The sequence below is a fragment of the Grammomys surdaster genome, unplaced genomic scaffold, assembly GCF_004785775.1.
Source record: "Grammomys surdaster isolate TR1022 unplaced genomic scaffold, NIH_TR_1.0 130, whole genome shotgun sequence".
In the NCBI taxonomy this organism is placed as follows: domain Eukaryota; kingdom Metazoa; phylum Chordata; class Mammalia; order Rodentia; family Muridae; genus Grammomys; species Grammomys surdaster.
In genome coordinates this window covers 19083621-19100543 of record NW_021604588.1, presented here as the reverse complement: position 1 = coordinate 19100543, position 16923 = coordinate 19083621, and the positions used below count along the sequence as shown (strand labels likewise).

The 16923-nt window shown below is 41.2% G+C and overlaps 1 protein-coding gene across 1 annotated transcript in view; it reads left to right on the top strand.

Moving 5' to 3' along the window:
* Positions 1 to 16488, top strand: part of Spata17 (spermatogenesis associated 17) — a 166023-nt gene extending 149535 nt beyond the window's left edge. The window contains exon 10 of the mRNA XM_028761403.1: positions 16406 to 16488. Within this exon, the coding sequence (XP_028617236.1) occupies positions 16406 to 16486 (81 nt within the window). The 3' untranslated portion in view covers positions 16487 to 16488. The remainder of the gene's footprint in view (positions 1 to 16405) is intronic.
* Positions 16489 to 16923: the final 435 nt, after the last annotated feature.

Here is a 16923-nt window from a genome sequence, read left to right as displayed (position 1 = left end):
TGTGTATGTGTATGTGTGTGTGTGTATGTGTGTGTGTATGTGTGTGTGTGTGTATGTGTGTGTGTGTGTGTATGTGTATGTGTGTGTGTGTATATGTGTATATGTATACGTATACATATATATATATATAAATGATTATAACTTCTTATAATCATATATACGTATATGTGTATATATGTGTGTGTTTAAACTTTTAGAATGAGTACGACTTTTTGTATAAATGATTTTTTAAGTGTACTAGTTGCTAAGATACATGTGGTTTGATGAAAAGTGAACAAATAGAAATGAAATTTGATTCTAAGAAGAGTGGATGGTTTTCTCAAGTCTTTATTATGTTTACTTTAATCCTGGCAAAGGACGACATTGCTAATGTGACATAGCCACAACTCTTTTGCCTCTAGTCTATAAAAGTAATTTGGGGGGTTTAGTTCACCATCCCCTTATTCCTGAATAACAACAGGGTATTTCTATACCTCTAGCCCATTTTAGCTTTCAAATAAATGATACAGAGACCTGGTATGTTTATTAATAAGCTGCAAACACTAAGCTGGGCAGGTTCTGAGCTATTCTAACCCATGGCTACCTACTTCCCAGCCACGTAATCCTTTACCTGCAATGTGAGTCTTGCCTTGGCTCGCTCTGGTCCATGTGTGTCCTCATAGCTGCTCTCTTACTGCTACCTCACGGTGAACCCTCCTGATCTATCTTCCTTCCTCTCTTCTCCTCGGGACCCCCTGACTGGGATTGGAAGTTCTGTTCCTTTCTCTTCTGCTCAGCTAATTGGCTGCTCAGCTCTAACTTTATTAACCAATCAGAGGTGATAGAAAACAATCTTTACACACAACTGAGACAGGAGATGCTCCAAATATCACGACAATGCTAATGTCCATACCTCAACCAAATCTCTGAGCACAGCAATCAGCATCTGAATACACAATGCACAAATGCATCTCCCCCTCAACACTAGTTGGCTTGCCCAGGCCTCCTAGATACCAGCAGGTTGCATACCTAAGTTAGACATTATCATTTGACTTACATTTCCATATGGGAAATAAGAATTTATGTTTCGTAAACCACTGTCTTAAGGTTTCCTAGAGTTTAGTCATGTGTTATGACTGAACAAGTACTGGCACTCTCCACTGTCTTCCAGATGTAGGTACTGTTTCTCAACAGTAGCTACAGGTACAGCATTCCTGTTACCTCAAGAATGCTCTGGATTATTTTCTTGTCTTCTCTTCTGGAGTTAAGAGTTTGTCTTCCTCTCATTTGCATCATTTCTTCATGTGTCTTTTTTTTTTCTGTGTTCTCTTATGGCCTGGCAGTGCAGTTCTGGTGCCTTAGAATGTCTGGAACTCCACGTTGGAAGTTGTTTCAATTCTGCTCTAAGTGTCTGTTTTCTGTCATCTGACATGGAGGAATTTTACTTTCCTGATTGGTTTCCTTGTCTTCTCAGACCAACTGCCATAGCTTTTCTAGAGCTATCACAGCCGCAGACAGAGCTGGTTGGATGACTCTGAGTGTGTCTGTGCCTTGTGTCGTTTTGCCCTTTTCACTATCTGTCCTTTTGACTTTGTGAGAGGCTCCTTGCTGTGGAGTCTGAATTTTTCCATGAAGTTGTGTTTTCTGCTAGAATGCCATTACTTCACCAAGACTCCTTTTCTTTCTCAATAACTGGCAGCCTGTGCTTATTTAATAGAAGCAATTGTCTTTTGATATCTCTTAGGATATTAATTTTAAATGTTCAGTGATACTTTCTCCTGTCCTCAAACTTATCTAAATATTTTGTTTAGTGCTATTGGTTTTTCTTGTCTACATTATAATTGGGCCTTTGTAGCCATCTGTTTATCTTACCTTTTTTTAACTCACTTAGTACAAACCACACCTGACATCACTACCTCTATGGGCTAGGCTTGCTGGGGAAGATTTTACTACAGAGGTGCCTGTCTGTGAAGAGCCAGTGTGTTCAGTGAAGGTGTCTGTCTGGAAGGACAGTCTTTACTGTGGGAGTAACTGTGAGGGGCTGGTTTGTACTCTAGGGATGTTGCCTGTTGAGGGCAGTCTGTACTGGAGGGGGGTGATTCTTCTGAAGTCTGTACTCTGGTGGTGTACTCATTGTGTACTCTGGGGGTGCTGTCTGTTGAGGGCAGTGTGTACTGTGGGGGTGACTTCTCTGAAGGTCAGTCTGTACTGTTGAGGTGACTGTGAAGACCCCTAACGGCCTGAAGCTACTCATTTTCTTCAATAAAGTCTTGTCTAATCTTATTCTGGGCATACACTAGTTCTGGGGGCAGAGGTGCAAACAGGAAGTAAGATGTGGTTCTCAACATTCTACGCAAGAACTTCCACTTAACCTTTATTACATTAGGTCTAGTTATCCAGAGTAGAGTATCACAATGTTGAGTAAAAGCTGTTTTTGTGTCTGATTTAACTGGGAGCAGAGTAGGTTTTCTTCATACCCAGACATTTTGTTTCATGTGATGCCCCCAGTATGTGCTTGAAACTTTGGACAGTTCTGAACCTTATAGATCACGTGGTTTCCTTTATACCCATGAGGAAGAGTTCAAAAAAGTGTGGGAACTGAGACTACTGAAACACTGGCAAGCAACAGGTGACAAGATGGCATACACAGATGGATGGGCATGCATGTGCTGCATAGGAGCCTCACAGAATATAAAACTCAAGGCAGGGGCAGGTGCTTGAGGTTTAACTTCTCACAGGACAGAGAGGAGTTGGGCATACAGACAATTTCAGAGTCATGATGAATGATTTCTTTGGGGAATGTGATTGGACTAAGGGGACAGACAGTGCACTAGGACAGATCCTGATGTGACTCGTGATTCTCACCCTCTTCCTCTGTGATACGACTGTAATTCTTCTTGGCTTCATAGAGTTCCAGTCAGAACCAGGGCAATTGTACTTTCATTGGCAGTCTGTCTTTAGGTTTCAGACCATTGAACTTGAGATAAATCTTTCCTACCAGAACCCAGAGCTAGTTATGTTCCAGGTGCTCTGAGTTTGAAGTCAAAGTGACATATTTAAGGAGCTGGTTTTGTAAAGTTGCATTTAAAAGTCAGGGCAACCAGTGTCCCAGTAGGAAAGAACTCTTGCTGCTCATGCAGAGAACTCACGTCCAGTCTCAGCTCACAACTGCCTGGAACTTCAGGTCTGTGGGTTCAGATCCCTCTTCTGGTCTCAGCAGGCACCTGCACAGGTGTGGTGCCCTACATATATGCAGGCACAAATGCACACAGTAAAAAATTAGGCACAGTTAGAAGATTAAAAACTAGCAATGCCAACCTAGAACCATTATAGCAACATGAGAACAAATTTTATTTAAAACTTATTAGATGTGTCTGTAATTTTTCATTTGTTTTCAGACTATGGGTAACTGTAGATGACAAAGTGCTGAACAACTCAAAATAAGAGGGTGCTACCATATGACTTTACCCTTGCTTGCTGGCATCTGAGGGCCTCCAATCCTCCCTGCCCTGTCTCCAGAGTTGCCCCTGTCCATGAAGCTAGGGCAGAGGAAGAAGGGTTGTCTCTGAGGAGAACACATAGAGGAAGCTAGGGAACTTGGGGTCTGTGTTCCTCACATACTGTTTCCAGCAAACCCTGTTCCTCACACTTCTGCCCAGCCCATCTGAGGGTGTTGGTGGCTCAAGTTTTGGGGCACAGAGAGGAAGAGTAGAAGGAGATCTTAGCTGTACCCCACTTCTTCACTTTCAGGTTGGTGCTGCACCCTAGCTTTGCTCACCAGCAGTAATAACTTGAGGTTCCTACTATCTTCTAGTTTCCAGACAGGTGTAATTTACCAGATGTTTCATACTTCTCCAAATTTGAGATCAGGCATTTCTGAGAGGATGGAACAGAATGAATTCAGTGCTCTGCCATGGTGAAATTTCAGTACACAGGGTTCATTTTTTGCAGAAAGGCTTATGAAATGATAATGTTAGTTCTAAAAGTATAATAATACCTTATAGGCTGTGCTCTCATAGGCTTTCCTGTGCACACACATTTGAATCTAGCCAATGAAGAATAGTGAACAGAGGCCGAGAGCTAACTCAGGAACCTTTCCATCTGATAGTCTAAGATCAGACTTCAAGGGGAACTGCTGTGACATAGAACAAGAAGCATAAAAGAACACGAGAAAGATGTGAAGATTCACAATGGGTCTTCAAGGGCAGGGAAACTTAATTTCTATCTAGAGAGAAGCTTTCCTAAGGGAAGTGGCATTTCCCGTAGGAGACTTTATGTTTGCGTGGATCCACACCTACTAAGGGTATAGTAAATATTTGCTAACTACAATTAACGTCATTCTCCAGCTTGGGTGGTTTGGCGTGCTGCTGTGCAGGTCTGCTGACAGGAAACACTCTTTCCTCAGTGGCCTGTCTCAGCTGCAGTCAACTCACTTATCCCCATCCCAGTTTCCCTGAGAGAAATGTTCAAAAGCAGAAAGAGCATTCACAGTAATGACAGTTATTGATATATGCTGTAATTATAAAAAAAATACTTTGGTGGGAATTCTATTATATTAATGATGCATGTATATTATTAAGAATTATAAATATTGAGTAATAAAGCTTCAAGTTCACACACTCCCAGATGTTATTTTGGGGTTACTAGACTGGCAATTTTTCAAAAACACAAGCAGTAATTAGAAATCTTTCACGATCTCTTTCAGAAACAGTACTTGATTTTAATTCTTTCATTTGGAAAAAAAAACTTGTAAGAAAAACACTGTCAGAACTGTTGACATTTTTATAGCTTGACAAAATGAAGCATAATTAAAATGAAATATTTGTTGCATAAATTAAACCACAATTAATATGTTTTCTGCCAGTGCTTCAAGGCTAAGATTAAAACGGCGTCCTTAGCAGGCTCCCGCAGTGAGACTAATTTCCTGATTTTTATACCGAACATTATCACATGGGCTCTCACAGCGTAGACTCAAATCAACAAGTGAGAAACTCTTTTTGATGAAGATGTGTGCGAAGGAGATGAACTGCTTTTATGAAGCAAGGCAAGATTGCTTTTTCTTTTAAGATCTGATGACTAGTTGATTCCAAGGGTAAGATTTGCACATGTAAAGCCGTTAAAATACATAGAAAATTGCCCTGCACTTTAGTTAGCTTTGCCTTTTAATTTAGCCAGCCTATTGTTTCAGGGATGTTTGCCTTTTCAGAAGGTAATTAGAAAACACAGAAGATGTGCTATGCATAGGCCCACCTTCCAGCTAACCATGAAATAATAATACATTCCATCACAAATCTTAGTCCTGAACAGTTTCCAGGAAGAAAATGGAAGAAAAATGGGTCCTCTTAGAGGGTGTCACTTCTCCCACCAGTATCCGTGGCCACAGAGAGAAAACTGATCCTCATAGAAGTCTCCTATTGCTCTTAAAACTGCCTAGGCTACAAAGATGGCTCCTGCCTTATCTATGTATCTATCTATGTATCTATCTATGCATCTATCTATGTATCTATCTATGCATCTATCTATGTATCTATCTATGTATCTATCTATGCATCTATCTATGTATCTATCTATGCATCTATCTATGTATCTATCTATGTATCTATCTATGCATCTATCTATGTATCTATGTATCTATGTATCTGTCTATCTATCTATCTATCTATCCATGTATCTATCTATCTATCTATCTATCTATCTATCTATCTATCATCTATCAAACCATCCATGTATGTATGTATGTATGTATGTATGTATGTATGTGTGTGTGTGTATGTATCTATCTATCTATCTGTCTATCTATCTATCTATCTATCTATCTGTCTATCTATCTATCTATTTTGGTTTTAGTTTTGGTGAGTACTTGTAACTCCTGCAATGGGAGGGGCAAATAAAGACAAGAGGCTCATTGTGGCTTGCTGGCTGCCACCACCTAGGTGAAAACAGGAAGCTCCAGATGAAGTGAAACATTTTGTTGTAAGGAAGTAAGGTAGGTAGAGAACAATAGAAGGACATTTTCTAATGATGTTTCCCTCTGGCCTCTGTGTGTGTGTGTCCGTATGCACCTGTATACATAAATATTACATACATACATACATACATACATACATACATACATACATAGAGATATACAGACAGACATGCGTACGTACACACACACACACAGACCAAATTCCCAGCTGGCAAGACAACACCTAATCTTTCTATTTGAATTTCTTCCAAACTAATTTCTTTTTGACAACAGACACCGTTTAAGGGCTCAGTGAAGGAAAGAGATAACCATTATCAACAGTCATCTCCAGTGTCTCTCTCAGACAGTGCTGTTGAACAGTATAAAAACAGCAAGAGCACTCAATATTGCTGGACTGGCACTCATTCACTTCAGAGCTGTCACCCCTCTTCCTCAGGGTGTGCTAGATGCTGGCAGCATGTGGCTCAGTCTTGACTGTGAGGGGAGCGGCACGAGTCAGGAGAGCTCTTAAACTTGCAAGGCCAGGGTACCCCTAGCTCGCTGCCCACTCCAAAGAGTCACTTAATCTTATGGCTGCACACTGGCCAGCATTCCGAATTGCAAATATCAAAGGCATTAACAACTTTCAGTTGAAAATTTTTAGCCCTCCCAAAATTTTCTACCGTTTTTGGAGGTGCTTTGATTTTGTCATGCTATGACATGAGTATTGTGGTGACAGACTTAGTGGTGTGGTAGTGCTCACAGGGTCACTCACTCTTGTATTTCAGGGTGGGGCAGATGTGTCTTCAGATAGCCTCTCTGACACCTAATGAGAATCACAGGTTCTTTTCCAGCCCCACCTGTCTGGCTCCCATGTTTACTTCTTACATTTCTCCCATTTCTAGAAATGTTTATTCCATGGAGACAGGAAATTTTGCCTAACTTAATCATTACTATATTCTTCCTGCCAAGACACTTGATCAATACTTAATTTTAAAGACTGTATGAATAAGTAAATGAATGTTTAAAATCAGTTTTTCAAAAGAGCATAAAGAAGCCAATGCAGCAAACATGATCACTTCTGAGCAATGGTGGAAATCCAGGGTTGGCCATGGGTGTACAGAATCCTCATCAAAGTTCCATTCACACATTGGCCTGTTCTTACCTCAGAGAAACTGTCCTGATTTCAAAATTATTCTTTTTGAAACTAAATTTCAAATTCTAATGTACATAACTATTTCCTGGCCTGAAAACCCAAAATCTGAAACTCTTGGTGGAAGTGGCCCGAAGTGGAAAGGACCGCACCATGAGACCCCATTGTGAGACTCAATTTGAGACTCTCTCATTCCCATTTAAGTAGTTGATGATATTGCCTTCAGCCGAGCACGTGCTGTGCTTGTGAAACATAAATGACTTTTCTATTTGGGTTTGGAACCATCACCAGCATATGTACTGAGTTACATGTATGTAATTCTTCCAAAATCCATTCCCACTAAAAAGAATCCCAAGCATTTCAGTCCCAAGCATTTTGAATAAGGGAATATCCTATACATAGCTATCACCATGAAGATTTAGTTAAGATCTGTGTACATGTTTTAAGTTATTACTTTATATTACTTGTTCATGTTCTCATTCATTGGCTTTTCTGACAATTTCTCATCATAGGTGGTCTAGAATCTGCCATGTAGTGTTGGAAGCTACACGTTCATGCACAATGAATTTGTCTGGACAGAACTGTGACCTAACTATAGAGTATACTCTTTACTCTCATAGTTTGTGGTTGCTCTATTTTCTAGGGCCACCATGAACACCAAATATTAAACTGTAGAACTAAACACCCATGGGCACTGTCTGCTCTGATAGTCAGGTTCTATGAGGAAAAGATAACCATGTAGAAACGGGCTTGGGAAAATAGTATGGTGTAATTTTTTAAAGCAGAAGGAAACACACAAGGTCCTCGCTGTTCACTATTTTCTTAGCTTCTATATATAACAGTTATGTCTGGTGTTCCTGGTAGACAAGGTAGGTCAGAGAGTCTCTTCATGGCCAGTGCTGCCTCAGAAAGGTGAGAGGATTAAAATCATGTCTCCATTTTATTACTGGCATGGCTGGGGAGGATTCTAGCTATTATGGCCTGCCTTGGGGGAAAATGGGCTTCTACTGACTAAAAAGGACCAGAGAGTGTGAGAAGGGACTTGCTTCTGAGACCCTTTCCTTTAGATCAAACCACTCAGATATGTAAGCACTATACTTGAGGATGTGAGTCCTGACCCTGCACATGACCATGCAAGAACTGCAAGCATTGGATTGGGGGTAACAAGTGAGCAGTAACAGATGTGCCAGTCAGGGGTCTAGACCTGTGTGACAGCTCTGTTCTTATGAAGTCCTCGTTAAAGGCATCATACCCACTTGCTGACAAAGTAGAGTCACACTTAAAAAGCCTGCATTTCTGCTTAGTTAAGATTTATTTGTGTGTAATTGCATATGCATAATATATTCAGCACTATAATGGCACAGAAGACAGACAAGACAGATGAAGGCCCTGGTTATACAGCTCTGATATAGTGTCTGATGCTTCTTTCTTGCTAGTGGACCCAACACTCTTGGTTAATAACATGTACTTTGAGACTTGGGCTATAGCTATGAAGTGATACAAGGCTGTATGTGCTAGCTGGTATCCTAAAGCCTTCAGTCAATGTGTGAGTTGACATTAGGATTCTGATGACATTTCTAGAGAGGCAGGCTGAAAGACAGACAGGCTTGAAGATGTGTTGCCCACAAAGGGATGTATGGCCAAGCCCGTGTGTGCATTTATTCAGTGATGTCTTTGACCAGGTAGTTATCAAGCCCATTTTGTGCCTATCAATTGTATTAAATTAAATCCCGAGAATACAACTATGAAGAAAATGTCATCTGGCTTTTAGCAGTTTCAGCCTTCAATGAGATCATCCTTAGGGAACCTCCTTACACAGAGGCATTCAGTTTTCCTTCTACCAAGAATCGCTTATTTCAGAATGTTATAATGTTAGTGTCTATTGTTATTCCCATTGTAATTTGTTCTTGTGAAACCATCCTGATTCTAGCTCTGAAAATTTTTGCAGCATATTTTCCAGTAGATTAGTCATGTGCAAGCCACATGCTCCCTTAAGTACCAGTCTCATCCCACATTCCTCCTGCTTAACTTGTGTACACACAAGTGATACACAGGTAATGTTACCAGAACCTCCTGCCATGATGTCATTAGCTATGTGATAAAAATCAATGATCAGACCATGAACCTTCCTAACTACAGCATATATCTAGCTGGATGTCTTTCTTTGTTTTATTTACAATAAAATCAATATCTATACCTATATTTCTGTGCATACATCTATTTCTGTATGTGCATTTATTTCTTCTGACATATTGGTATATTGTATGCTCCTTTTATCATGACATATATACCCCATAGTCTGATAGATTTGTCAACAAGAATCCCCACTGCTGTGTATTTCTGAGTTCGAGGCCAGCCTGGTCTACAGAGTGAGTTCCAGGACAGCCAGAGATATACAGAGAAACCCTGTCTCGAAAAGAAGAAGAAGAAGGAGAAGGAGAAGGAAAAGGAGAAGGAGGAAGAGGAGAAGGAGGAGGAGGAGGAGGAGGAGGAGGAGAAAAGGAGAAAAGGAGAAAAGAAGGAGAAAAGAAGGAGAAAAGGAGAAAAAAGGAGAAAAGGAGAGAAGAAGAAGAAGAAGAAGAAGAAGAAGAAGAAGAAGAAGAAGAAGAAGAAGAAGAAGAAGAAGAAGAAGGGAAGAAAAAAAGAAGAATCCCCACTGCTTGTGTTCTGATTCACATTTCTGGCCTGCCAGTGCCTACATGTGCATTTATAGCCAAGACAGAGCACAAGGTGGAGACTTGACTATGAGAACTAACATGTGAGCTCAACGGCAGTGAGAGGGTGGAGCTCTGGGGAAAGACACCTCCAGAAAGCAAAGAAAGAAGCAACTCAAATACATAAATCTACAGTTTGGCTATGCCCTCCCTGACCTAAGTTAAGTAGAGTGAGCCTGAGAAAGCATAGGAGACTATTCATCATATTTACTTCAAAAACAAGAGCACTTGAGTGTTTCTTTCAAAAATAAGTACATACATGCTGGACACTGGTTCTGGTGTCATTGTCGGTTGAGGTGATGTCTCTCTATTTGGCATTCAGTGACGAGGAACCTTCTAGAGAGCCCAGGCTGACTTCGAACCTTTGATCCCCCTGACTCAGCTTCCCAAATTTTAGGTGGTAACAAGCATGATAGAGATATTGGGGCTTGTCTAAGATCACAAAACTTCTCTGGAGGCCCTGGGCTCCAAGGTAGTACTTCAGAGTCTATGGCCCCAGGAAGTCTGTGGGCAACCCCTGGAGGCATCTGCATCCTCCAGGCTATGAGGTAGTATGCAGATGGATTCTGCTTTTGTTTAGGTTCAGATTGACAATTACTGTTTTTTCACAGCTAAGCACTGACCCTTTCAAAGCAAAGTGGTTTCATATAAAGCCTAGGTCTTGATGACTTAGGAGAAGTCCTCAGCTCAGGCAACTGCCCAGTGTGTTTGTGCTTTGGATAAAACTGTGGAGATGCTGTTGTCATCCCAGAGCTTCCTCATGTGACAAGAGTGTGACAGAACCTGACTGACTAAGCAGCTTTGCCAGAGGTGCTGAATACCATACACTGAAACCATGAGTGTTTTAGGAGAAAGTTTGTTCACAAGGTAGCCAACTGTTAGGAGACTGGATACCCATCTGTCGCTCAGGAGTGTAGGCCCTTTATATTTGGATGTTTGTGGGGTAGAAGAACAGGGTGGCCTAGCCTGGAGCACAGTCACAACCTCAGCATTTGTAAAGCAGGCAACAGGATCTGGAGTGTGAGGCCAGGCTGGGTAGCAGAGTTCCAGACAAACGAGGCTCATGGGAAGGCACTGGATCGGAGAAGAGGGGAGGAGTATACCTCAGTGTGAGGACATCACAGGGAGTCTACACATGTATGCTCAAACCTTCCAGCTCTTCATAGCATGCTCAGCAAGAGGAGTGACCTGGTGGGAAAGGCTCTGCTCCCTCAGATGTGAGCATCACACATCCACACCTGCACACACACAGAAGGCTAGCTGCAGACCTCTGACAGAGCAGCCTTGACGTCCTTGCAGAGTGGGCCACCGTTGTCATCATGACTCATCTATCAGCAATGTTACCTATGCCAAAGCCAGGAGGAAATTAATCATAGATTTCTCGGCCATGTGGCTTCAAAAAGAGTGGTTTTTAAAGTTACCTGAAAGTAACTCAGAACACTTTTAGAAGGTTTATTTAAGTTGTGTTTACGTGAAAAATGCCAGGTACTGTTTGAAAGCACCCCATCAACTCCCACTTGAAAAGCAGAGAAAATCTGAAAGACTAGCTGGAAAGAGCATTTGGGGTTTCATTCAGGAGATAATTGTCACTAAAATAGCATTTAATATTCAGACAAACATCTCTTATCATTTACTTTTTTTTTAGTTCTAAGAGAAAGAAATCTCTGCAATATTTTAAAGCTGACTGTATTAAAATAATTTCAGCTGATAGGTATGTGCCTAACCTGTGATTTGTCTCCATTCTCTCTGGACTTTGTGCATGGTACAGCAGCATTGTTTCACTGAGGGACATGGGCACAGGTTGCTTACATGCTCAGCTCTGACTGTCTGCTGGAAAGCCTTAAATAACTAGATAAACATAACAGCTGCCGACCTAGTGTTTCCTACACTTTGGGGTGAGTGGCCCAGGAAATTCACTCTGTCATTTTGACTTGAGTTTGAAATGGACCTGGGCTGCTTTCCAACTGAGAGAGCCGCTCACTTCCAAACACTCCTAAGTTGTCCCAAGGAGCTCATTGCGGCAGTGGATGATTTGTGTTTGGCTGGCCATCCTAACAGCAAAAGCTGTCTGCTCTGGCAAGCAGCAGCTACAGCAGCATGGAGAATCACTCTCCCCAGTGTTTTTCTTGATGGGGCTGTTTTTCAGAGAAGCAACCCCCAAGCCCCTGTTTAACCTGACCCTGTAAGAGCATCATGCAGGTGGATTCTTGAACTCATGAGTAAATCGCTTCTCATGGCAGGGTGACTGTTTTATTGTGTCAGAAGCAACTTGTATGGAACTTGGAATCAGGACCAGAGATTTCCTCAGACAAATGCTGCAGTTAATTACTAGCTAAGGCTGTGAGGGACTGGAAAACAGAGAAACAAAAGTGGTAAAGGCTTTCTGAAAGATTTTTCTTCTATAGTAGAGAGTGGACAATCCATGATCATCCATATAACTGTAAGTGTATGTCTATTGTTTGGCCCTAGGCAGGACTAAGTCCTGGTACCAGTGCTTGGACAGGACACAGCACTCTGTGTACACATGCCCAGATGCTAGCTGGATGTATGGGGAGGGGAAACTCTATAACTCACAGAAGTCAGAAATTAAGAACACAAGAGCATAACAAGACTGAAGGAAGAAAAGCCCAGAACTTCTGACTATAATCATTCTTAATCTTATCCATACATGTCAATGCATGTGTTTATGTATGCTCAAGGTATTTGTTTAAAATAGCAATATGAGGAGTTGTGACCAAAGTCTACTTTATCACGTTGCTCTAAACTTGTCAGAGAACCAGTGGGTTACTTTAGTAGGCACTTGAGAGGACAGAATACGTGGACTACCAGCAGATTCTGACCACTGATGGGCAGAGGGGAGAAAACACGGAACTGAGAGCCTTGCACTGTCCTGTTCATCTCCACAATTAAGTCGCAGTGCCCACCACCCCACTAGACAGTTAATGAGACGCCATTGTGGCCAAAGGAAAGAATGAAGCCTTGTTTCCACTTTTAAACAGATACAGGCTGGTCCAGTCATCTGCTCATCCTAGTAGAGTTTCAGCAGTGTCCCTCAGAGCGTTGGCTGACTTTGCCTGTTTTCCAGTTTCCAACTGTAAACTTCCTCACTGGATCCCCGCATCGTCCTCTTGGAGCCTGATGTCTGTCTTCTTCTGGTGTTAGCTTTTGGTGTATTCTCTTTCTTGCTGAGCTTGGTTAGCAGTTTCCCAGTTTTGTCAATGTTTTCAAAGAAGTGAATGATGTTTTCGATGTTTCTGTTTCCCTATTTCATCTGTGTATGTATATTTATGTATGTGCTCATGTGTATGTTTGTTTACATGTGTGTATACATGTGTGCAGGAACACATTCACACATATGCACTTGCTTGTGGAGGCCTGAAGCTGACACAGACCATCGTGCTCATTACTTTACACTTTCTTTACTGAGGCCAACGGTATTGGGGGAAACCAGAGAGCACTCCAGTGCAGTGGAGGAAACTCCTCAGTTTCAAGGTCCCCACAGCAGAACTGCTTGGCGTGTTTCTGTCTTCTGTTCTTGTCAGGGTTTTTCACTGAGGAAGCTTACCACTTACAGCTGGTACCCACCAGGGGATCCCCTGCCTCTGCTTCCAGAGTACAGGGACTACATGTGTACTGGGAGCCAGAGTCTGGCCTCCATGCTTGAGGGGCAGGCACTTTACCTGCTGAGCCATTTCCCTGGCCGGTTTTCTACTTTGGGTTTCATGATTTCTACTCCGATCATGTTCTTCTGTGCGATCATGAGTGCTTCTCTTTTCCTATTTCCTGAAGCAGATGTTCCTGTCACTGGGCAAGGCCTTGCCTTGTGCTCCGTCCTTGTGGCCCCTATTGCTGACAGGCTGCCTTTGGTGCTTCTGCCATCTGCAGAAGCTTTATTTCTATTCCCAGTTAGGTTAGTCTCCTCCTGAGGTTTCTTTGACTTGTGTTCTTTTTAGGGGTGCACTATCTAATGTTCAAATATTTGGAGGTTTCCATGCATCTTTCATTGATACCCAGTGTAAGTTTGCTGTTTTATGAAACAGTACTTGTGTGGTTGGTTTTAAATTTGTCCAGTACATAGTTTATCTTGGTGGTATTTCTATATGAATCTGTGAAGAGTGTACACCCTGCTGCTGGTGGATAAAAAAGTCTATAGATGTCAATTACATCCAGTTGATTGACAGTTCTGTTCAGTTCAATTACACCCTTGTTGATTTTCTACCTGCTGGACCTGTCAGTCACTGATAAAGAGGTGTGGAATTTGCCAAGTACACTAGTGAATCCATCCACTTGTTACCAGCTCTATCAGTCTTTGCCCTGTGCACGCTGACCCTCTGATTCCAGGCACATGGACATCACTGATTGACAGGTCTTCTTGGAGACTTGACCCCTTTAGCATTCTACAGTCACTCCCATTATCCCCGATCATTCTCCTTACTCTGAAATCTGTTTTATCCAAAAATTAATATAGCATTTTCATCTCCCTTGGCTAACGTGAACACACAGGGCCTTTCTCTGTTCACTTGCTTTTCACTATTTGTGTCTTTTATTTAAAGCAAGTCTTTAGGCAATATATTATTCAGCATTCCATTGTCCTTTATGGGGCATTTAGACTGTGTCTGTATAAAATGATTATTAATGTGTCCGGGTCACCATGGTAACTGCTTTTTCTTTGCAACACTTGCCCTTTATTTAGTCTGAGTTTGTTTTCATCTTCATGTAGTACATCTGCTATTAATTACCATTTTATAATGTTCCATGTCTCCTCACTCTCAGACTCAGCTGTGGTCCCTAAAAATATTCTCATGGTCACTCTAGAGTATGGGTGTATATTTACAGCAAATGAGTCACCTTCCAAGTTCCACTGCTTTGCCTACATTTAAAAGATTTGAACAGATTCCCCTTGTTTTCCTCCCCAGACCCTTCTATGTCACATTGACATCATTTGCCATACTCACCAATCATTTTACTGTTACCATGACTTCATAACAAAGACTGGTAACTGATAGACTAAGAATAAGAAAAACTAGTGATTTCATTTTCCCTGTATCTAGTGGTAAATTTCTGACATCTATCACATTTCATTCCTCTTTAGCCTTTCATGTGGGACAGGTCTATTTGTTCTGAAAGTTAAGTAAGATATTGCTATGCAGGCTTACACAAATGGAGCTCTTCACAGTTCTAGGTTATGCTGCCTGTCAAGATACCATGAGACACAGATAACAGAGCATTACAGATGCAAGGCAGAGAGCTGCTCGAGATCCTGGCTGTTGGTAAACATGCCTGAGATACTGCAGTGAGATGGGTTTGCATTACCTCTGCTATGTCTTGGACAGAAGGAACACTGCTGAGCCCCACAGGAAAAGCAAACTTCATTATACACAATCATCCGCATCGTGCTACTTGTGGGGAAGCATTTCATTCAGACTAACTCATTGTTGTTGTTTTTTTATCTGAGTCTCTGTTGCACACATTGTCTCTGCACTTGGAAGTAGGGTCCACCACAGCCTCTAGGACAGACAAACCCAGACAAGTGCAGGTATTTTCCTGGGGCCTAAGGTTAGTCATCAAAGCAGCTATTTAGGGTTAGGAGTCTACTGCTCCAGAGCAGAGAGTCAGATGTGTAGCAACAGAGACACAGAGACACCACAGGCTCTTTTGAGAATCTTGCTTTTACGTACCTGTAAAGTATGGACCTTCTGAAGACCTGGACCAAGGATGGGGCATTTCTCCTAGGTTTTCCTCAGCCAGACAGTTTCAGACAAAATTGTCTTCACTAATAGACTCTGAAGAAAAAAAACTAAGTCTCTTGGGTTTATTCACAGTATTTGGATTTGGAATAGGGGCTGCCTCGTTAACTCTCAGGCTGTGAAAACACATTTCTTAATCAAATGCTTCAAATCTGGCTACTTGCAAAAAATTCCTCCTGCATGTACCTCCTAAAGAACAAGTCAAGTGTGACCTTCCAGCTCACCTTTAGTGAAGGTACTTGGACACATCATGCTCCTCTGTTTGTGATTCTGTTAACAAATGTTTACTTTACCAAAAACTAAGTACAGAATGCCCTAAAACCAAGACAAAGGCTATCGTATTGCAAACTCCTTGAAAGCATGTAATTAAATCTTACATTGACAAGGCCCAGAGCTGCTTACATTTGCCACCCACAGACATGAAAAACTCTATGTTTGCAAGGTGTGGTGATGTGTGCCTATAATCCTAGTACTCACGAGACAGATACAGGAAGAGTGGCACACGTGTGAAGCCAGCCCGGCCCACATAATGATGCCCAGGACTGCCAGGGCTACACAATGAGACTTCATCTCAAAAAAACATAAACAAATAAACAGACAACAATAGCAAAAAATAACAAAAAAAAAACAGAAACAAACAACAAACAAAAAAAAGCAAGCAAACAAAAATGAATGTGAATTTAATGAAAGCTTTAAACTGATAAAATATCCAAAATGTGTGTGTGTGTATGGGGGGGGGAATAAGGAAACATGAAGGGTGGTTTTTCAAACCTACCTTAGAGTTCATGTTAATCAGAATGATAGCTATAATGATGCCAGTAGGAACCAGTGGGGTTTCTATGGTAACCTGAGCTCTTTCCCCTAGGATTTTCAGACTGTTCTGCCGTCATTTGAACTCTTCTCAAAGTATGGAAAGTTATATTCAAAAGCTGGAGAAATTGTATAAAGGTATGCATTGGTTTTTTTTCTGAGTACTTCCAAATATATACTAAATAAATTACTAATCAAATGAGACTGACTTAACTGTTAGGCACTTTTTAAATGCTGTAACAATATTTATGTAAGGTAAAATTTCATAAATGTCTTTAATTCTAATCTGATGGTTTCAACGATTGGTTTTATTTTTCAAATATGTTCTCTAAAATGGACTAAAATGTATTAACAGAACTAACAAATGTCTGAGGTATTCTTTATCTTTTAATTAAATGACACAGTAAAGATTTACACAGTACCAGAAAATATACCAGTAGTAGTCCAAAAGCTAAAATGTTTCTCAGGACTTTTTAAATATTATAGTTAAAGATTCTTTACTTAATTTAGAGTGATAGGCAAGAGTCTAGAGTCTCTGATAATTCCCAAAATTTGCAGGATAGACAAGTAAAA